The following is a 22,305-nucleotide window of genomic DNA, read 5'->3' as shown; positions in this document are numbered from 1 at the left end:
GGGGTCCCCCTGATGCCCTTCCCTGCGCGCACACACTCGGGCAACGCTCAGCCAGCTCTGCCACGCTTTTCAAGGCTGTTGGGAACAACGAAGCGACCCCGCCCCTCTCTCTGCCGTCCTGGCCCCGCCCCCAGCTCTGGACTTGCTGGGGTCCTTGGCCTCCGCCCGCGGATTTTCCGCGGTTGCGGTTCATAGGGCAGGCGGAGCCCGGGCGGAGTCTGAGATTATTTCAGGCTGTGCTCTGGCAAGGGCCAGGACTAAGGCGTCCTGTCCCGGACACAGTAAGTGACCTCCACCGGCGTGCCCCTGTCCCTACTGCTCTGTGTAGCTTCCTCTCGGGTTCTGACCCAGAATCTCCGGCAGGACTCCCCCGAGGGAATGGCCTTGAGTGGCCAAGAAGACGCGGGATATTCCGAGGTCCCGTGACCTCCAGCATACTCACTGGTAGGGCCTTAGAAGTTTTTACTCTGAACCTCTTGAGCCAGGGACCGGGTTCCCCAGCATGCAGCACAGGACTCTCTCCAGAGAGAGGCAGGGTGCAGGGACGGGGACAAAAGCTAGGGAGTCTCAGGTTCATAATGAGAAGATTCCAGCACCCGCGGGATTCTCTGCCTGGGTAGTCTCTAGTGAGACATGGGCACGCTCTCCTGTCACCCGGTGAAAGAGACAGTAGGTTGCATGTGAGGCTCTCTGTGGATCAGGGCATCTAGAATGAAGGTAGGTGAGACCAGCTGCAGCCATTCCACGTTCCTCTGAGCAGGCCCCTTCCTGTCTCAGTGGGTCTAGCTGGAGCCATCACCTCATTACTCCTCCTGCTCCCTGGGGAGCCTGAGGTCACAGGGACACAGGGCACTCTCACTCTATGAGGTCCATCTGGTGCCAAATTCCTGGCCTGAGATTTTGCCACATCTTCTGAGCAGTACTGTGAGTAGCCGGGCTCATCCCCATTTCACAAATGGCAACGCCGAGGCCGACTGAGGAAGGGGGTTGTTCAGCCCTAACACTGGCGAGATACGGTATGGCTGAGCCCACAGCTGGTCCTTCTTCCTGTACCCACAGACTAACCCTGCACTGAAGGGCAAGTGCATCCAGATACTTAGGTTGCTGCTGGGTAGCTCCACCACCTAAACCAGCTTTTTTTTGTGGGGGGGTGTTTGCCATGCAGATAGGCAAATAGGGTGGCACAGGCCTTAAACACTGCGTGGTCCTAAGTGGAACTGTCAGGCCTTATGAGGTTTAAAAAAGTGGGGTCTCTCTGTTTAGGCCACCTAGTGAAGGATGGCAAGATCTGGGGTGGAGGAGCCCAGGCTTCCTGTCTAATCAGGGTGCTTCTACCCATGCCCCAGTTATGGGACAAGCCCCTCAGGAAATGGGCCGGGCAGTTGAGCTGGTGGAGGCAGAGAGACTGGGAAAGTGGCCTTATCTGAGCCTGTAGACCTGGCGGTGCTTGGGGCAAGCACCTCCTATTGACAACTTCTGCCGCTTCTTTGTGATGGTGGATCTTCCCATTTGCTGTTTGTGGCTGTTTCAGGGCCACTCCAGGTCATTTTGGTGAATTGAAGCTACAGCTTGGGTTGTGTATTCTTGGGGATGGGGCAGGCAGGCCACCTCTGGTAATGGGCCACACCATTACCACAGAGGCCCTGCTCCTGTCTGCTTCTCTCTCTGAGCTAGCCATGCTTCTTCTGGTGGTCTTCCTTGCTCCGACAACCCAGATACAGTAGGGGATGTGGAGACCTGGGAAAAGCCGGTCATTGAGCCAGATGCTGCGGCTTGCAAGCTCAAGCTATCGACCACAAGGTTATTCTAAGCTAAATTACACCCTTGCTGAGGAGAGAAGAGACAGGATGGGCACCCAGGAAGGGCGGGCATAGAAACAAGCCTTTGTGAAGACTGTGTCAACACACTTAGAAACAAGCAATGTAAGGTGGAAACCGGCTGTGTGGGTCCCAAACTCAAGTTGCTGTGACATTCCCCTCCCCTGGCATCCCTGTGCCTTACTGACATGTAAAAGGCTGCCTAGGGTCTGAAGTCTCCAATCCTAAGCAAGGATAGGGGACAGGCTCTATTCTTGTGGTCCCAGTACAACAGCTGTGATTTTGCTTGCGGTATGTATCTGTGACCCCAAAGCTAGATAAGAACTGTGCAAGGAGACACAGGGAGGAGGTGGAGGCTGGTCTCAGTAGGAAGGGTGCCCGCGGTGTGGCTGTGAAATTTTTAGACCCATTCTTGCTGTCCCAAGGAATAGCAACCTGTGCCCTGGCTCCTCACCAGAGTCTGGTGGAGTCAGAAAGGTACTCACTTCTCATGTCCCCTTTCCCTCCAAGCAGCAGCACTGTCAAGGAAGGATTTTCCCCAGTACAGAGACTGCCCCCTCAGTCTGGGAGGTCTGGGGCCTCTAGCATTCTCCTTGCCTGGGGAGACAAGCTGTGGGCACTATAGCACCACAGCCAAGGAGGAAGCAGGACTCCTGGTGGCTGTACAGGTGAAATGGATGGAGCATTGTCCAGGCTGTGAACTGGCCGTGCATTCGGGCCCGGGGATCATTCACCGTCGTCACTGAAGGCTTTGTTTTCCAATCTGCAGGCCTGAGCCAGGGCAATGCTGAAGATGGTGACTTTCTTCCAAGGGCTTCCTGGCCAAAAGTCTGTGCCTGGGACCCTGGACTTCCCTGGAAGCCCCCAAAAGTCACGCTCCACATCTGAGGCAGAATCAGAGGCCTCCATGTCAGAAGCTTCCTCTGAGGACCTGATGCCATCCCAGAATACTGGGATGGCTCCGGATGGGGAGGAAGAAGAGTCTGCAAAGAAGGAGAAGAAGTCCAAAGGGCTGGCCAACATGTTCAGTGTCTTCACCAAAGGGAAGAAGAAGAAAAAGAGCCAGCCCAGATTATCGGATCCTGAAGTCCAGCCCAAGTCCAGGCCCGAGCTAGATGGTCCACCGCCGACAGGTAGGCTGTGGGGGTAGCTGGGGCTGCAGTAGCACGAAAGAGCTGGTGCAGATTTGGGAGGGGAGGGGGTCATAAGCCACTCGGCCAGTGAGTCACCAGTCTAGGAGTTTGGGTTCTCTGACCCGGTTTTGTGGGGTACCTTGACCTCCTCCCTGGGATCTCAGCCTCCTCTTGTCTCCGGTGGGTTTGTCGTCCTAAACGCGGGTTTTTACACTGCAGTGGAGGAGGTCAAGGAGGCCCTGGAGAGTGGGCGGCTGGAGACCGCGTGGCGGGTGCTGGCATTGGAGCGGGAGCTGGAGGCTGAGGCAACTGCCGGTGGCACAAGCGACGAGGAGCTGGTGCGCCAGCAGAGCAAGGTGGAGGCGCTGTACTTGCTGTTGCGTGACCAGGTGCTCGGGGTGCTGCGGCGGCCACTGGAGGCGCCACCCGAGCGGCTGCACCAGGCACTGGAGGTGGTATCACAGCAGGAGCTGGAGGACCTTCGGGCGGCCACGGCACCCGCGGTGGCGGTGCTGGCGGCTACGCGCCCACGGCGCTGGCTGCAACTGTGGAGGGGTGGCGTGGCGGAGGTAGCGGCGGAGCGTTTGGACGCGCAGCCAGCCGTGGTGCCCGAGGGCCGCTCGGAGGCCGAGAATAGGTTCCTGCACATGGGCCGCACCATGAAGGAGGACCTAGAGGTGGTGGTGGAGCGTCTGAAACCGCTGTTCCCCGCTGAGTTCAACGTTGTGCACACCTATGCCAAGAGCTACCACGAGCATTTCGCGGCCCACCTGTGCACCTTGGCGCAATTCGAGCTGTGTGACAGGGACACCTACTTGCTGCTGCTCTGGGTGCAGAACTTATACCCCAAGTGAGCTTTGCCAGTGGATGGGATGGGTCTCCTCTGTGGAAGGGGTGCTGAGACACCAGAGAAAGACACTGTTGATGGGAAAGCCAGTGTTGGAGTGAAGGGAGAGAGTTGGGACTTGTACCCAGCGGCTTTGCACTTCAGTTTCCTGGACCTTTGCCACTTCTGCAATCAGGGAAAGGGAAGCACAGAAAAGGGGACTTGGCCATTCGTTCTCAAGGAGGTTCCCGATCTGAACAGGAATGAAACAGGGAGGGGCTGTGGCAGATGCAGCTGGACACGAAGGAGGCCAGAGCACAAGGCTTGAGAGGAGACCAGACCTGGGGGAGTCGAGGAGTCTTATGTATTGAGTCAGTTCACACTTTAATGGATGTACTGTCAGGCAGGGTGGGGACAGAACATACAAAGAAGAAGTGGTAGGGAGGGTGGTTTTCCAGGCAAGAGAAGTGACATTCTGGGAACCGAGCTGTTGTGTCTTAACAACCCCAAGCAAGAGAGCTAGCTTCAGTGGAGTGGCACTAGGTGTCCCTCTTGGGGACTCTCTGTCAGATAAAGAGAGATCTCAATGGGAGGCCATTGAGATCTGGAGCACCTCAGATGAGAGGCTGACTGTGCCAAGGCAGGCAATTGGTACTCAGCTGGGCCAGCCTCAGCATCCTTTCATTGGCCCGGAATGTGCCTGTCAATCACACCAGCTACGGCAGAGACTTGTGTTATAGGGTGGAAATGTCCGTAGAACTAGAGACCAGGGATTTGTACTGTCTCCTCAGACCTGAGTGTAAAGTCTACCAGAGGGTAGACTGGGGGTTCTGACAGTGTGAGCATTGTGTGAACAGCTTGCCAGGTGCTGAGCCAGCCTCCTGTGGGAGGGCCAGAGAAAGGGCACAGCAGGGTGGTAGGTGAAGAGCCAGCAGGATATGGGGAAAACAGGCAGAGACTTCCACAGACAGCTGGGCCCTGATCTAGTTCCTGCTGGTTTGTCCTGACTCACCAGGAAATGCCAGGCCCTCACACCCCCTGCCTGGTCACCTTCCTGCCCTGTGATACTTTGGGGTCTCCTGACTTGGGCACAGCTAGCCACAAGGCAGGAAGCTAAGGCTAGCCTGAACATGGAGCCCAAGGGAGGCATGTTGAGGCCTAACCCTAACCAAAGTGCGACTCACGTGCATGCAAACTAGGTGAAGCACACAGAGGGTCATTCTTAATGTTCCAGGCAAGCAAAGGGCCTTAGGCGATGCCAGGGCTGAGCAGGTCCCCTGGAAACTCTGCAGCCACTTGAGGCATCAAGAGAGTTCTATAGAGTAGTTCCAGGGCAGCCCTTCCTGTTCAGCCACAAGGCTGACCTGATGGGAGTGCTGGGCTGGCTTGACAGGCAAGGGGGCCAGAAGCTGTGTGGAATCTGTGCAAGCGGGGAAGCCAGGGAGACACACCAGACTTGAGAGCTGGCTCTGGGGGTGAAGACACTTTTGGTGACCAGGGCAGAAGCAGGGGAAAGGAAGATCTTCAGTGAGCTGGGCAAGAGAGGAGGCGGGGTTCAGGGCAGGAGGACTGGGGAACTGGTTTGGGGCAGGAGGAGTGGCTGGGGGTGGTAAGGAGAGGCAGGATGACTCCAGCCTGAACTCAAGTGAGTGTGGTCTGACATGGGGAGGGGGAGGGGCAGAAGATGCAACAATGTCTGTGGCTGCAGAGTCGGTGGACTAAGCTGCGAGGCTGCCACTGTCCCACTCCTCATGCCGGTGTCTCTCTGCCTACAGTGATATTCTGAACAGCCCTAAGTTGGCAAAGGAGCTACAAGATATCAGGCTTGGGAGCCTCCTGCCCCCTAAGCAGATCAGGTTGTTGGAGGCTATGTTCCTGTCCAATGAGGTGGTGAGTTCAAATGCTGGAGGCGGGGCCTGAGAGGGCAGCTTAGTGGCAGTTTTAGTGCCACTGTGACCTGCGTCTTTTCTCCTAGACCAATGTGAAGTTACTGATGACCCGAGCTCTAGAGCTAGAGTCTCATCGCTGGGCCCGGGATGTGGCTCCCCAGAGCCTGGATGGCCACTACCACAGTGAGCTGGCAATTGACATCATCCAGGTACCCCTAACTGCCCCTCAGACCCACTGAACAGCCACAGCTCACCTCTGATGGGCCCCTCCCGTGCTCTGCCCCCATCCCAGTCCAGAGGGCACCTCTATACCTACCTACCCGCTGCTCCCTGCAGATCATCTCACAAAGCCAGGTCAAGGCTGAGAACATCACCTCCGATGTGGGTCTACAGATAAAGCAGTTGCTACTGGTGGAGCTGGCTGCCCTGCTGAGGAGGTACATGTGTGTGTGTGCGTGCGTGTGTGTGTGTGTGTGTGTGTGTGTGTGTGTGTGTGTGTGTGCAGCACACAGGACCCCAGCACTGCTGGAAGCCACGGCTCTCTGTGTGCTTAGGATGTCAGCTATAGCCCAGGTCTTCTGCCCTGCCCCTATCCAGAGCACCGAGAACCTCGGGTGGGCTCCCTGACTTTGTCATCAACAGAGCTCCCTAACAGAGCAGTTTGTGGCTTAGAAGAAGATACGCCATGAGGCATGGAGAGCCTGCTGCTCCTTCCCATGACATCCTCTGAATTAACTTCATTTCTTCCCCACCCTTAGGTGTCCCAATTACAGAGGGAGCTGGGAAAGAGGAGGGATCTGGGGAAAGAATGGGGACCCCAGAGACAGGCAGCATTTTCTCTGGAGCCCAAATGGGGCTCTGCCCCTCTAGCCTCAGTTTTTACAGCTTATAATATGATGTTTAGGAGCTTATGGTCCCTCCCTTGATCCTGGGGATATCAGCAACCCACAGACTGAGAGGAGTGGCTTCTATTGTCCCAGTGTTTGAACTGGTCCTAAATGTACCCCTTCTGGTTTTGTCAGCTACCAGCGCACCTTTGATGAATTTTTAGAGAAAAGCAAACTATTGAGAAATTATAGGGCCAACATCATCGCCAACATCAACAACTGCCCGTCCTTCTGGTGAGAGTATTGGGCAGATATGCCTGATGGAAAGAGGGCAGATGGGAGGTGGAGCCCAGAAGGGGAATTAAGGGTCACAAGGCTGTGAGGAAATGACAGGGCCTGGAACAGCCACAGCTGAGGGGTGGAGTCAGCAGGATGCAGCAGAGGACAGACTAAGGCTGGAGAGCTAGAGACTTGCCAAAGGTGGAAGTGATGTGCCTGGGGCATGAGGCACACATGGGAAAGCTTGAGCTAGATCCCACAGGGAGTGGAGAGCTACTGAGGGCTCTAGAGCAAGGACCTAATTCGGGAAAACGAGGCCAAGGATCACGGTATTGGAGGCTGGGCAGGCTGTCATGACCCCCTTCCGTTCACTCTCCAGGACATCTATGGAGCAGACGTGGCAGATACCTCAAGATTCCCTGAGGTACCTGATGGAGCCCTTGAAAGATCTTAAGGCTCATGGCTTCGACACCCTGCTCCAGAGCCTGTTTTTAGACCTGAAGGTATCAGGAGGTTCAATCTGGGGCACATCCTGAAGCCCGGGACAGGAGGGAAATCAGGGAAGAGGTAGTAGAAGACCCCACCTCAGCCCTGTGGGCGGTACAGATGGGTATGTTCAGTGTTTCTGGAGATGTCCAAGTGGTGGGGCCCTAACATGCTCTCCAGCTGGCCCACCACGCATCCTGGCTTTGCCTTGGCCTGGAAGGGCCACAGAGCTAAGAACATCTAGAGAAGATTCATCTTCTACTCCCACCCCCACCATTCCTGGCTCCCAGTTCCTGGGGCTCAGGACCCTTGATAACTAAACTCCATGCCCTGGGTGCCCCTCAGAAAGCAGGGGAGAGGTTCCCTGCTCAACTTCAGGACTGAAGGTATAAAGGGCAGCCAGTGGGTATGGAAAGTCCATGTGGTGACCCTGGATGACCTGGCACAGAGGTCAGCTCTGCGAAGCACAAAGCCTTGTTTATGCAGGAATTTGTTTAAGAGAGAGGCAGTGGAAAAGAGCGCAGGGCTGCAGACAGGCTGTCCTGGCTCTCCCTAGTCACAGCTGCATGACCTTGGAAGGAAGGTACACACAGACTACCTCTACTTCCGATCTGGAGCAGGAACCTCAAAGTTAGCCAGCTCCTGGAAAGCCCTTGGGACCCTGTGGTCATGAGTGTCTATGTGAGGGTGTCTGTGCCTGGCCGCCCTTCCTTTCTGTGCGTGACCAGACATCCTGCCCCTTGCCTGCCCCAGCCACTGTTCAAGAAGTTCACACAGACCCGCTGGGCAACGCCGGTTGAGACCCTGGAGGAAATCATCACTGCTGTGGGCGTCAGGCTGCCTGAGTTCTCAGAACTGAAGGACTGTTTCCGGGAGGTGAGGAAATCCTCAGGAATGGACCTGGGGATTGGTGCAGGTCTGGACACCACACCAACTAGCAGTGTTTACACCCCACACACACTTGTGTTTACACATGCACATGGGAAAGGCAGGCACCCATGCTCACACTTTTGTCTCTATGCATTCCTGGGTGGTTTTGCCTTGGAAGCTTTGGCCCTATGGGTGGGTGCCAGGGGACGGCTCATCTCCCCTGGCTTCTGCCTGCGCAGGAGCTCATGGAGGCCGTGCACCTGCACCTGGTGAAGGAGTACATCATCCGGCTCAGCAAACGGCGCCTGGTCCTCAAGACTGAGGAGCAGCAGCAGCAGCTGGCAAGGCACATCCTGGCCAACGCTGACGCCATCCAGCATTTCTGCACTCAGAATGTGAGCACATCTCACCCCCACCCTGAGGTCCCCGAATGGCCCCGCAGCCTCCCCAAGCCTGGCCAGCTACTGCTTTCTTAGTAGCCCTGGGGGAAAGGGACAGCTATCATCCTCCACCCATTCCTCTGCCTCCAGGGCTCCACCGCAACCTGGCTGCACCAGGCCCTCCCTAAGATCGCTGAGATTATTCACCTGCAAGATCCCAACGCCATTAAGATTGAGGTGGCCACGTATGCCACCTTGTACCCTGACTTCAGGTGAGCCCTAGGCTTCGGGAACTGAGTAGCTGGTTTGTCCCTGCCAGGTCCCACTATGCTCTGAGCATGCTGGGATGAGGGTCCCCCTCATGACCCCCTCAACTGCTAAGGTTCCACCAAGGTGGGATCGTAATGTCTGACGCTCGGTCTGGGGATGACTTAGGAGCATGAGCTTGTGTCTTGCACCCTCTTGTTCCTGTTAAGGACTTATCTGAGAACGCAGTCAACCGTGGACAGTGTTCCTTCCTAGGCTGTGTCCTCTAAGGGGAAAGTTTGAATTGGTCTTGACTGGGGTTGACGTAGCTTAGCCTAGTCTAGTCTGTGGCTGATCCACTCCACCTATTCAATCATCTATCTACATATTTTGACCTATATACATATGAACCCCATCCACCTCTACTGACCCACCTACTCTTTGTATTTACTCACTCTTCTGTCCGTCACATATCTATTCATCTGTCTACCCACCTTCCCCGTGTAGTCATTTTCTGTGCTTATGCTAACCTGCCTCTCCACTCTTTTGTTGACCCATCTGTCTGTTTGTTCACCGACCCATCCACCTGTCATACATCCAACCTTCATCCTTCTACTTCCTCACCAACCCAGCTGTGCACTGACCCCATCACCCATCTTTCTCTCCCGGGATCCCAACTACAGTCATTTATCACTATTCCAGACACTGGACTCTATGTTGTGCCTTGCTCTGGAACACAGCGAAGCACAAGGCGAGCTGGGTCTCAGTCCTCTTCCTATAGCTTACAGTCTGGCGAGGGTTAACCATGGTATGGTAATGAGGCAAGAAGAGAAAATTCCAGGTTGTAGAGTTGAATTGTCTTGAATTACAGGGGGGTGCTGATCAGAGAGGACAAAGCCATCTAGAGAGGTAACGTTTAGTTGAAACTTTAGATGGGAAGAAGTCAGCCACCTGAAGGGTGTGCGGAGAGATACAAAGGTCTGATGGGCTGGAGAGTGGAGGAGATAGAGAGGACAGATCACCTACTGGGCAGAGTGACTGACTGCAGGTTCTGTCTCAGGGCCTGGAGTTGGAGGGCCAGCATGGACTGTGAGCAGGGTCGGTTATGACCTGTGGGGCTGACAGGGTACTCTCTTTGCCAGCAAAGGCCACCTGAATGCCATCCTGGCCATCAAAGGAAATCTACTAAGCAGCGAAGTCAAGAGCATCCGGAATATACTGGATATCAACACAGAGGTGCAGGAGCCTTCTAGGCCCCTGTTTTCACTTATAAAAGTTGGTTAGTTTTCCCAAATGTCTGATGTGCTAACGAGCACACAGCGAACATCTGGCACCACCCCAGTTGGGGATGATCCACGGCACCGGCACTGTGACCCACCACTGACCTCCCATGTTCTTCTGCTGCTCCTGCCTATCCCTGACTCTGGAACAAGACCTGGCAGCCAGGATTGAGCAGACCCCTGTCCAGTGGGGCCCAGAACCCGCTGTGGGAAATTGACCTGTGAGCACACAAGAAATTTCTCGTAAATGATGGTTCATCTTGGGCAGAGTGCCCCTTGCCTTCTATATTACAGTCTGTCTCCTAATGCTCCCCCTCGGGTGGCTTCGAGTAGCCCCCTCCAGCTCCCTAGGACCAGTGATAAAGCCTCATCCTGCTTCCTTCAGCCCGTGGGCTGCAATGATATAGAGCTGAAAACACAGGAAAAAGGAAAAGATAATCTCTGCATCGGGGGCCTGGAAGGAGACGCGTGAAATGCCATGGCAGAGCCAGCATCAGAACCACTTCCATAGTGGCCCCTGACCCTGCAAGTAGTTCCTGGTGCCACTCAGCCGGGAGGACCCCCTTCTTCACTCCGCATAGGCTGCCCTTGTGTGTGTGTATATGTTTGGGGAGTGACCCAGATGGTCTTGGTAGAGCCCAGGACCTCCGGAGTTCTCTCAGGTTGTGCCGTCCCCCACGTAGTAACAAGTACCTCTGTAGGCCCGCCCTCTAAAGTCTGGACAGGAACACGGGGTCTACAAGTGCTTGATTAGCTTCCTGTTGATGCTGTGCCACATTTTCACACATAGAGTGGGTTTGAACCAATTCTGCAAACAATGAGGTGTGACACCGGATTGTAATCTAAGTGTGGTAAGGGCCCATTGCTTCTAGAGGATCCAGAGAAGAATCATTTCCTGGGCTTTCCCAGGTTTTAGAGGCTACCCACATCTCTTATCTGAGACCCTGTACCCTCAGAGCCAGGAGCAGTTACTATGTCCTTCATGCCACTGTGGTGTCTCCTGCTTCCAATCCTGCTGTTTTTAGGACCCCGTGATTGCACTGAATCTGCCTGGAGACTTATAGCAGCCTTGGGTCCAGCTGCAAATTTAATTCCTGTTTGCCATTTCATCCAATAGTCATTGGCTTTGGGGACCTGTGGGTCCTACAGGGTTGACTCCTGGAAACCAGAAACTCCGTTTCCCATCAAGCACCTGTTACTCCATAGACCCTTCTCCTCTCTGGCCATGAAAGCCCTTCTCAGCACTGAGCCAGCCTTGATTATCCCTCATGGTTTAAGGCTAGGATTTGAAGTCCCCTTTCCCAGGTACTTGCCTTATGAAACTGGCCAGAAACTGGCTGGTATAAGCAATGCACAAAGGCCTTCATATTTTTGTAGATGTTAGCTTGTTTGATGACATTACTATTTTTAATATTATATTTATAGTATTGGTTTTGTATGCATGTACTCAGGACAGAATTTAGGGTGGTTGTTTTTTATATAGCTTGATATAAAACTGTTTTCAAAAGTGACTGTAGAGTGGTTTATTTGGAGAATTGCAAAGTTGGGGGAGGGGTTGGGGTGGCTCTAGTAGCTTCTTCACCCTCCTGTTAGCTGCAAACCCTCTCTTCTCTAGTTCTGGTTCATAGTTACAATCCTGGCTTCCCAGCTCTCGTGTCCAACCTGGAGAATGCCTGCACCCTTGCATGAAGCCAGGCCTAGCCCTTCACCACTCCCTGTCTCTTCGCCGATAAGTTGGAACTGGTCACCTTGAGGATGGGAGGTATGGAGGGTCATTGGGAAGGTGAGGTGTGAGCTGCCATCCTGTTAGCTCCATGCTTGGATCCGAGTGAACAAGAAGGTCCTGGTTTGTGCACAGCCGGAAGGGCATGATGTCCCCCTCCTCTGCACCCCAGTTCTGATCTAGGATTTGGGGCAGAGCTGAGTCTCTAGGGGGAAAAAAAGAGGGCATAACAAATCCACTCCACAAAGTTCAGGAACTATTTAGAGGGTAGTGATGAGTTGGTGCCCCCCTTAGAGGGGCGTGCGTGCGTGCGTGCGTGCGTGCGTGCGTGCATGCATGCACATGTGTTGCTGCAGAATTTCATGGGATGAGGATGGGATGAATCCCACCATAAAGTGGGCACACAGGCTGGCAGGAGACCCAAAGGACAGGAAAGCTGGGGCAGGACCCCTCACTGCTTGCCACTGGCTGCCATCTTGTGCTGGTTTGAGTCTCCTTCACAGAGCCCAGGGAATTGGGTTCAGGACATTGCTATCTTACCTGGGACTTCTCCGCTAGGACGAAGATAAGGGGACATTAACTGGGTCAGAGGGTCCCACAGAGGACACTAAGCCCTGAAGTGCCAGGGTGCCGAGTGGAGGATAACAGCGCCTGCATGACCACAGTGGTCCCTGGCGCTTGGTGAGGATAAGACCTACCTTGTTACCAACCTAACTGCCACCTGAGTCCTACCCCAGTCACTGCTCCAGGAAAATCTCACAAAAAGCAGGATTTGTCCCAGAGAGGGGAAGTGAGTCACTGGGCTTGGGGGCAGAAGCTCTGTACAGCAGGCCAGTAGGCCAACAGGCTCCAGAACTCTGACACAGGGGAGAGGTCACTACCTGATGTCATCTCTGCCACTGCAAGCAGAGTTACTCATCCACCAGGGTTTGCACCGGAGGGCTCATTTCCTTGATGCCCACTGTTTTCAGAGGCCCCACAAACACCAGGTATGAAAGTAGATGAGAGCTAAATGCAGCAGGGTGCCGTGGAGGTGACGCAGGAGGGACCAAGGGGGCCACTCTAGCTGTGGTTTTATGGGGAACTGGCTAAAAGAGAAGACAGCTGGCTGAGGTCCCAGATTTGAGGCGCCCCAGCACAGACCTAGACTAAGCACACTTGGACAAAAGCCGGCAGACGGGAGCTGGGGCGAGTCGGGCTGTAGGGAGAAGGTGGGGGGTAAAAGCAGGCCCAGGAGGAGGTCAGAAGAGGCCAGAAAGCAATGAGAGACAGGCCAGGCCGAGTTCATTCCAGCTGGTAGAGAGTTTCAAAGGCTGCTGTTTTGAGAATGGGAGACAGAGAAGACCCATTGAGTTTCCCAGGGGAGAGAAGTGGGGTAGGGAGGGCACTGACAGTAGACAGGGATGGGTTAGCTCTGTGCTAAAAAGCAATTCATCATCCTGTGGTCAGATACACTACTCCCAGAGGTGAGGAAGGCGTGGTGGAACTGGAGGGCTGGGAGTCTGGGGGACTTGGGGAGGAACTGAGCTAAGCTCAGTTTGAAAGGTCTGTAGAGAAATGACAGCATCCTGGGTAAGGTGGTCAGGCACCCATTCTGAGGACATCTGTGCACAGCCCTGGGGAGGCGGCTGTGAGACTAGCAGATCTCATAACTGGGAGCCAGTTATGCCCTTTCCGGTACTTTATCTGATCTGTAATTCAGCAATTATGCAAAGTGATGGGGATATTGAGCCAGTCACTTCCATTGTCCCAGCAAAATACTGGAAACTCCCAAAGTGCCCATCAGTGGGCAGCTGGGAATAATCTCAGCACACCCAACAATGGATGCCTGTGAGGCTGTAAAGAAAGACAGAAAGGTCTCTCTGTGCTGACTAGAAAATTCAGATCATATAATGTTACAGGAGAGCACAGTATATACAACGCATCATATCCTCCCTTTAAATAAATGCAAATGGAACGTGAATGAACATTTGAATCTGCTTCTGAGCGTAGCTGTGGTGATTTCATGACGGAGCCACGTGTAGATATTAGTGTTTTATACTTACACACTCAGCTGAGGGACAGAAGGCAGGTATTGCTGGAGACTCAGGAATGGAAAGGAGCCGCGACCTTCCCAGTGTAGGATGGTCTAGATGCAGCTTCTGGTGGGAGCAGGCACAGCACAGTGTGAGTTCCTCATAGTTCCTCAGCACTCAAGTGCAGACCAGGAGTGACATTTGGGCTCCTAGCAGAGAGCGAATGCAGGGGAGGCACGAGGGGCTTGTTGGGTAGAAGATCTCGCCGAGAAACCGCAGGTTCTCAGCTGGCAGGGGGAATGGGGCATACATGAAGGGGTAAGGAGCTCTGACACACTGCCCTGTGGAAGGAAAGAGTCCCAGAAGGTGGAGGAGTCGGTCATGGGAGTAAGGAGGGGCAGAGATGGGACTCCTGTGTCACAGAGGGCCCTCGTGGTGGAGGCTGGAACTGTTATAGGTACAGACGAGGACAGGGCTGGGGTGTCACCCAGCAGTGTGGCTGACGTCACTGGGAGCTGAGAACTCAAGGAACTGGTCAGCATCACATGGGTGCTGATGGGGGCATCAGATGCTGCCCTTGGAGAACCCAGGTTGAGGCCCAGAGAGACAGGAATGGATGACAGCAGCCCAAATTCAGAGCGACATCACAGAGTGAGTGGGTGGGCGCGGACCTCAAGAAGGCCTTCTCTGACCTGAGGCAAGGGGCTAGTTCTCAGTTTATCAGCAAGACTAGTCTTGGTCTACTCTGGAGTCTCCCCTGAGAATGATGAATATCGGAGGTCCCGGTTCCCTGAGTCTGAGCTTGGGATGGGGTGCAGACACTAAACCTGTGCCAAAGACTAGATGAGTCGGGGCCATAGTTCTAGATGCCAGCAGCTGTGACTGTAGAGTCTAGTCTCAGGAGGAGGAGGGGCCTTGGCAGTCAGGACCCCCACTAGAGGACCAGAGGCTGGGCTCACAGCCTCCTGTCGTCGGGTGCCTCCGAGGGTCCTAGAGCTGACCATATGTTCTGGCCTAGCCTGGTCACGTGACAGCAGGCCAGTTTTATTCACGGCAAGAAAGAGCAAGCTTATTGCACGCTTCTACTTCCTGCCTGAGCCACATTAGTTGACGTCAAGCCCATACGCAGGAGCTGGAGAAATGGACTGGTATCTGAGGGGAGGCGTCGGAGTGCTCACAGATGTCCCTCTGCTGGCTTATCACAGTCCATCTTGACTACAGCTGTGCACATTCCTTTCAGGAACAAAATGTCTCCCCCTGCCTAGTTCCCCAAAGTTCCCTGCAGTAGGGATCACGGCTGCCATCAACAACCCTGTGTTCTCCTTGGGACTGAGTGCTGAGTCTCAGTACGGCTCCATTAGTGAGGTAGCCCTTCCATCTGCTCGTTGCTGGGTTGGAGAGCAGGGCCTCAGTCCTCTGTGCCACTATCACCCCTTTTAAAGACACACCTACACCCGTTATATCACTGAGCTATGCTCCTACACCCTTTTGAAGACAGTATTTTAACACCGAGATTCACTGCCTGCCCTGGCTGGCCTGGAACTCAAGATACTCTTCTGCATCCCCCTCTTTGGATTTTTGGTTTTTTGGAGGCAGGGTTTCTCTATGTAACAGTACTGACTGTCCTGGAACTCCCTTTGTAGACCAGGTTGGCCTCGAACTCACAGAGAGGACAGTGGTCTGACAGGGGACATCTAACATAAGGTTCTGACACGGGTTAGAAACAAGGCGTTGGCTACTGAAGAATAAAGGTATCTCTAAATATGTGGGTACTGTGGCACACACCTTTAGTGCTTACACTCGAGAGTCAGGGACAGGCAGAGCTCTGTGAGTTCAAGGCAATTCTGGTATACATAGTGATTTCCAGGTCAGCCAGGGCTATGTGATGAGACTCTGTCTCAAAAATAAATATATAAATTAATTAAATTTAAGAGAGAGCTACCAAAATAAATAAATAAACCCCAGGAATAGCAGAGTTAGGCAATGACCACCAACCACAGGGAGGCTGAGCTGCAGCCCCAGGGAAGAAGTTAGTCCTTCAACTCCGTCAAGCCTGTTGCACTCCTCCGGCTCCTGCTTGAGTCCCGCACAGGCGGTGGCTGGGCTCAGAAGCTTGTTGCAAAGTCCTGACAGAAGCAGAGGTAAGCCATGCCCTGAATAGTCCGCATCCCAGTTACAACAAAACAACAAAAAAACAACAAAAACCCTCTTTCTTCTTCATAGTCCTTCCAGCGCCCTCTACTGCAGCTGAATACCACCAATTAGCAAGGGCCGAGTCCCAGAACCTTGAGGGAGCAGAGCTGAGAGGCAGCGGGCTCCCTCTGCGTCCTTTCGCTCTCAGCCAACATTTCGTTTTTTATTATCGTATCTTCTAATGCCCCAGATGGCACCAAGCCCTCTGTGTAGCCCAGGATGACCTTGAACTCCCTATCTTCCTGTCAGCCTCCTAAGTGCTGGGATCACAGGTGTGACCGCCACTCCCCGTTTGTGTGGTGCTGGGGATCAGCTCAGGGGCGAGCACCCTTGCAACCCAGCTGTGACCTGTCTTAGTATCGCGACACAAGCTGTACATCCTTCCTCCAAATGTAGCCAGATTAGGAAGAGGCACCTCACTTTTCCTTAGTGATGTCTCGTGCCTGGCTCCCCAAAACTGGTTCGTGGAGTAAGACGCAAGGAAGTAAAATGGAAACAATCAAGTCTTATTTAGTGGCAACACCACAATTTCATGAATCCTAGTAAACTACAGGCATTTTCAGAAGCCTGAGGCAAAGGAACTGTTTGGGGCAGTCAAGAACTGTGGAGTATTTAAAAAAATGCTTTATTTCTGTGTGTGTGTGTGTGTGTGTGTGTGTGTGTGTGTGTGTGCGTGCACATGCACGTGTGTGTGTGTAGCATGGCATGTGCATGTATGGAGGTCCAGGACAAACTAGGGTTAGTCTCCTCCCTCCCTCTCTTCCTCCCTCCCTCCCTCCCTCCCTCCCCCCCTCCCTTCCTCCCTCCCTCCCTCCCTCTCTCTCTCTCTCTCTCTCTCTCTCTCTCTCTCTCTTCCCCTCTCCCCCCCTCTCCCTCTCTCTCTCTCAGGGTGGGCCACTAAGCATGACTTTTCTCTACATCTGACATGTAGGTTCCAGAGTTCAAACTCAGGAAGGTCATGAGGCTTGGTGCAAGCCCCTTAACCTACTAAATCATCTTGCCGGCTCCAACACGAAGTGTTAAAAGAAGGCAAAACAAGATATTTTGAAATAATTATCTTTAGCACAAGGATTAGCATGAAAGTGACATCAGCCGGGGTCACTGGGCAGATGTTCTTGCAGAAGTGTCCTTGTCTCAGGATTTGGTGACCTTCGTTTGAGACTTTTAGGATCTTACCCCGGCAAATGCCTGTGGGAACCCTTCCCTTGTCACCTCTTGGATTTTGTTAGGGTTGATAGCAAATTCATCTTGACTGGCAGTTTTCGCAGAAACATTTCAAGCCAGTAGGGCCATCTCATTCTAGATTCTTGGTTCAGTGGCATCATGAGCCCTCAACAGCCGTGTGGTAATGTCATCCCTCAACTGAATGGGGCTGACTTGTGCTCATAGTTGAAGTGTACCCCTTCAAAGTGGCAAAATTCAAGGCTCTCTGACAAGAAGTCAACATCCTGCCCACAGGTATGGGGGGCATGGGGATGTGGGGGGGCACAAGGAGATGGGGGGTATGAGGGCAGGGGGTGGGACGAGGGGTGTGGGGGCGGTGGGGGTGTTGGCGCTGTGAAGGTGTGGGGGCAGTAGGGGGTGTGGGGATGGTGAGGGTGTGGGGGCAGTAGGGGGTGTGGGGATGGTGAAGGTGTGAGGGCGGTAGGGGGTGTGGGGATGGTGAGGGTGTGGGGGCGGTAGGGAGTATGGGGCGGTGGGGGTGTGGGGGCGGTGGCGGGTATGGGGATATTGAGGGTGTAGGAACAGTGAGGGCAGGGAGGCATGAGGGTTTGGTGTGGGGGTTGTGGTCCCACCTCACCCCTATCCCTTGCCTACTGCATTTTTGGGTGTGGAAATTCAACTGCAATGATCGCTGCTCCAAGGCATGTGTGAAATCCTATAAAGTGGGGCCCCACCCTTCCTGGGTGTGCTGCCTGAGTGGCCCCATCCTCAGAGTCACTCAACCTTCCAGTGAGTCCATGTGCTCCTGGGTGAGGGGCAGGTAGTGAGACAGTGAACCGCAGGTCAGCAGCCCCTGCTGTACCTGCTTCACAGTGGAATGAATTCCTTAGTCAAAAGCAATGGTCCATGGAACAGCAAGAGAGTAACTTGCTATTTGGTGAATCTGCAAACCCAGGGGTCAGCAAAAGCATTATGCGCAGGGAAGGCCAATCCATTCCCAACATGTGTCTGCTCAAGGAGAGGATATGGTTGCTCTTCCAATGGGCGTGGTCTGACATATGTAACTAGCTGCCTTATGGAAATGGTGCCATCAGGGGCCATGTACTAGTTCCTGCCAAACCAGATCAGTCTGGGATACTCATCCCACGGCACTGAGCCAAGGCATAGGTTTCATCAGATCACCAAAGCAAACGTGGTTCTGCGGAAACACTGGACTATCTGGGGAATTGTGTTTCCACATTCACTTTGATGGTCTGACTCTTGGCCCTTCAGAATGTGACCTTATTTGGACATAGCAGTTGCCTAGGATGAGCTCAGTAGGGTGAGCCCTCTTTCAGTGACCAGTGCCCTGAGAAAAAGGAGAGGTGTGGACAGAAAGACAACAGCACAGGAAGCTGGCGGCAGACAGGAGGAGGTCTCTACAGTCCCACGAAGTTCAAAGACTATTGGTAACCCACCCAAAGCCAAGAGGAGTGTGGAATGTATCTCCTTCACAATGTCAGACATGTGTGTGCACGCACATGTGTGTTCATGTGCATGCATGCATGCATTATCCTAGGCTTCTAGCCTCCAGAACTATGAGACGATAAACCCTGTCACTGAAGCCGCACATTCGTGGTGCTCTGTTACAGCAAGCCCAGGCCTTTTGCACTGAGCCCCATGGAACTTTGTCCTTTAGATCGATGGATAAGAGTGTTGTCATCTGTAAAAATCAATGTTCCAGAAACCAGAGGAGAAGGACAGATTTTATTAAGGATGCCAGTCATCTAGAAAGGAGGTAGACTAATGCCCACACCCACTGCTCCCAATACTGACTGAGGAATCACTAATGACCTGAGAGGATCAGGTTGGGGCTGAGTGCAGAAGGTGGTTTTCCCTGGAGTTTGAACGGGAATGTCTGGTGTTTTGACACTGGCCGGAAGTGATGCTTGCCTAGTGACCTCCTAGTCTTATCTTGACAGTAAGAGACTCAGGAATGCGGACCAAAGCCATATCCTGGAAGGGAAAAAGGAACAGGCACAAAGCAAGATGGAGCCACAGATGGCAACAGGCTGTCACAACACTTCCGGCTAATCAGATCCAATCAGGAAGCGGCATCAATGTGGCGAGCTCCTGTGGTGTCCTTGGAATGCTCAGATAAGGTCAGTTCTTAGAGGCACAAGCAAAAGAAAGAAGTGGGTGAAGAGTGGATTAATCCCTACTAGCAGGTTATTGGATATAGAATTTGGATTAATACCAACTCGCAAGTTAAGGGATACAGAATTTGGAATCAGAGGATAAAGGTTCTGGAAGCAGATGGTGACTTTGGTTTCTAAAGCACTGCAAATGGACTGAACTCCCCTGCACTGTGCACATAACGAACAGGGCCAGGGTGGGCTGGAGTGATGGTTCAGTGGTTGAGAACACACACTGCTTTCGCAGAGGATACCACCTTGGTTCCCAGCACCCACATATCAGCTCACAATCATCTGTTACTCTAGTCTCAGGGAATATACTTCTTCTGGCTTTCACTGGCACCAGGCATGCATGTGGTTCACAGATATACATGCACACAAAGCACTCACTCACACACACACACACACACACACACACACACACACAAACAAACAAAAACAAACAAATAGACACACTGAAAAAGGGTAAAAATGGGAAGCTGTATGTGTGTTTTATTGTAAATTAAAATCAAAAACGAAACCCAGTGGTAATGTTGCTGATCTTTAATCCCGAAACTGGGGAGGCAGAGGCAGGTGGATCTCTAAGAAGTTTGAGGCCAGCCTGGTCTACAGAGTGAGTGCCAGGACAGCCAGGACTATATGGAGAAACCCTGTCTTAAAAATGGGGGCGGGGAGGAGAGAAAGATCTAGGTGTGGTGTTGTTCACCTTTAATCCCATCTCTCAAGAGGCAGAGGTAGATGATCTCTGCTGAGTTTGAAGCCAGTCTAGTCTACATAGTGCATTCTGGGCTAGGCAGAGCTACATGTGAAACTGTCTCAAAAAGAAAGGAAAGACAGAAAAAAGTTGGTATGAACTTTCATATCTGTAATCCCATTGTTCCATGAAACTGAGGCAGGAGGATTGTTGGGACTTCAAGGTCATCTTTGGCTGTAAAATGAGACCTTGTCTCAAATTTAAAAAAGGAGGGGATGGCTGGAGATGTGGCTCAGCCATTAAAGACTAGACTCAAACCAAGAAGACAAAAAAGGAGGAGGCTGGAAGGGGTGGATTTGGAAAGAGTTAGGGGAAAGAGGGAATGAATATCTTAAAAATACACTCGTGCATACATGGAATTCTCAAAAAGCACTAAAATATTATATTTTAAAAAAGAAGAAAAATATTTTTAAATTGCCTGAATCAAAATGGGAGACGCATCTGACCCTGATAAAGTAGAGCAGAGGTAATGAGTGGAGAACCTTCAAGATAGCTGCAAAGTTACCTTCATGCCTGACACCAAGAATGTCTTATAAGACTGCTGAAATCACAATCTCATAGCAAAGGCCCCTTCTACAAGGACAGTGCTAGGCAGCCCAACCTACCGCAAGTTTGCAAGGGCCTTTGAGCCCACTGCCTTGCATTCAGTTTTGGGTACTGAAGATATAACAGCAGCAAGCACACATCACTGCCTGTGACAAACCACTGTGACTGATGAGCTCTTTCAAAATAATTTTCATATACTTCTAAACATCTCCCTTGCCTCAACCCACCCAGATACTCTGATGATCTGTCATAGTATACACACCCAGGTTGCAATCCTCTGCCCATTCCCAAGTCAGCTGCTCTCCCTACTGCTACTTTGGGTTGGCAACAAAATTACAGATTAGAATAAATCTCCTGTGCCTGGCACAATTAGTCAGACATGCACCCATAGCATGTGGGAAGCAAGGGGATTTCTCCAAGGAAAGAGCTGACTGGGAGCTGGAGAGGTGGCTTCTTTTAGAAGACCAGGGCTTGCTTCCCAGTCTCCACATTAGGTTGCTCACAACTGCCTGTAACTGCAGTCCCAGGTGAACGCAACACCCTTTTCTGGACTCTGTGCGTACCGGGCACACACATGGCGCACAGACACAAATACACCCAAAAATAAATTTAAAACATAAATAAGAGATAATTTTGAAAAAGAATAACAAAGAACTGGTTTTTAAAAAAAGCCTGACAACTACAAAGTGCAACTCTATCTCAAAGCAACAACAAAAACAAATTGTATTTTTATTTGGCCACTTTGGGAAAACAGTGTAGCAGAGTCTTGACTTCTAGAAGCACAGTGCATCAACTGACACATACACAGGTATTGGCTGATGTTACACCTCAGGACCAGGGCCTTTACTTAATTCCCGGATGGCTCATGTCTGAAATTTATATCACCTTTGAAAAAAAAGGAACCTAAGCTATAAACAATGAAGTTATTAAAGTAGAAAGGGAAGAGAAGATTTCTGTATATTGTAGCAGAGAGTAGGGGGATAGACATTGTCCAGAGGCAGCATGGGGCAGTGCACTGTTGTCCCTGCCAGGTAAAAGCAAACAGAACCTTGAAACAAATACAGAAAAATGGTGAATAGTTTAGGCCACGGCTGCAAAAGGAGGGCCGAGGTCAAGGAAATGTGCTACCCCAGACGGCAGCTGCAGGGGTTTTCACGTCCAACTCCTGCAGACTGAGCTGGCGAGTCTGCTGCTTGGAAATGACTGGCATCCCCATTCCTGCCCCAATGCCAGGCATTGAACTCAGTCTTGCATGAGCCAAACAAGTGTCCCCATACTTATCTACATCCTCGGCCCCTTCTCGGTTCCAGTATTGTTTGCTGTGGGAAAATCGACTCCTAACGATCCAGGAATGTGGTCAGAGGAAGGATGGAAAAATGAGACACCAGGGCACAAAGCTCAGACAGGCTCTCCCAAGACTACCTGAGCTCACACCTGCATTGTCACCTAGGGACCTCATTCTTCACTCAGGTCCCTCACTCCCAGGCTGTGCTGGCTGGCTGCGGGCTCGTAGGCAGAGAGACTGCTACTCCTAGCAGGTACAGGCAGTGACTGGAGGACTCCAGGCACACTACGGAGGTCTGGCACTCTAAAACCTGGCAGCTGACTGTCTGTGGGTTATGATGTCCCGACAAGCCTTGCAAATGGCTGAGTTATTCTTTTCTTTGTGTGTTCATCCCTGAAGGGAAAGATGGCCAGTTTAA

General features: G+C 52.5%; 1 protein-coding gene across 4 annotated transcripts; it reads left to right on the top strand.

Moving 5' to 3' along the window:
• Positions 1–79: 79 nt before the first annotated feature.
• On the top strand, positions 80–11,544 carry Tnfaip2 (TNF alpha induced protein 2). Of its 4 annotated transcripts, XM_038337835.1 has the most exons (13): positions 81–281; positions 364–444; positions 2,587–2,950; positions 3,170–3,800; positions 5,552–5,666; positions 5,752–5,874; positions 6,002–6,102; positions 6,688–6,786; positions 7,151–7,274; positions 8,011–8,133; positions 8,367–8,522; positions 8,658–8,779; positions 9,896–11,544. In XM_038337835.1, the coding sequence occupies exons 3-13, from the start codon at positions 2,602–2,604 to the stop codon at positions 10,035–10,037; spliced, it is 2,085 nt and encodes a 694-aa protein (XP_038193763.1). In that variant the 5' UTR covers positions 81–281; positions 364–444; positions 2,587–2,601; the 3' UTR covers positions 10,038–11,544. The 4 variants fall into 4 exon arrangements, with proteins under 4 accessions (XP_038193764.1, XP_038193763.1, XP_041911409.1 ...); XM_038337836.1 differs by lacking the exon at positions 364–444 and having other exon boundaries at positions 80–281; XM_042055475.1 differs by having other exon boundaries at positions 82–444.
• The last annotated feature ends 10,761 nt before the right edge of the window (positions 11,545–22,305 follow it).

This window comes from Arvicola amphibius, chromosome 7 (genome assembly GCF_903992535.2).
Source record: "Arvicola amphibius chromosome 7, mArvAmp1.2, whole genome shotgun sequence".
Taxonomy (NCBI): Eukaryota; Metazoa; Chordata; class Mammalia; order Rodentia; family Cricetidae; genus Arvicola; species Arvicola amphibius.
The sequence above is the reverse complement of the archived record's forward strand: the minus strand, read 5'-3'. Positions and strand labels throughout refer to the sequence as shown.

What these genes read in the sequence shown, in the direction of transcription:
- Tnfaip2 (XM_038337836.1), top strand. Translation starts at nt 2,602, where the DNA reads ATGCTGAAGATGGTGACTTTCTTCCAAGGGCTTCCTGGCCAAAAGTCT. An exon ending in AGATGGTCCACCGCCGACAG is followed by an intron (nt 2,951 to 3,169) that starts GTAGGCTGTGGG and finishes TTTACACTGCAG; the next exon opens with TGGAGGAGGTCAAGGAGGCC. An exon ending in AACAACTGCCCGTCCTTCTG is followed by an intron (nt 6,787 to 7,150) that starts GTGAGAGTATTG and finishes TTCACTCTCCAG; the next exon opens with GACATCTATGGAGCAGACGT.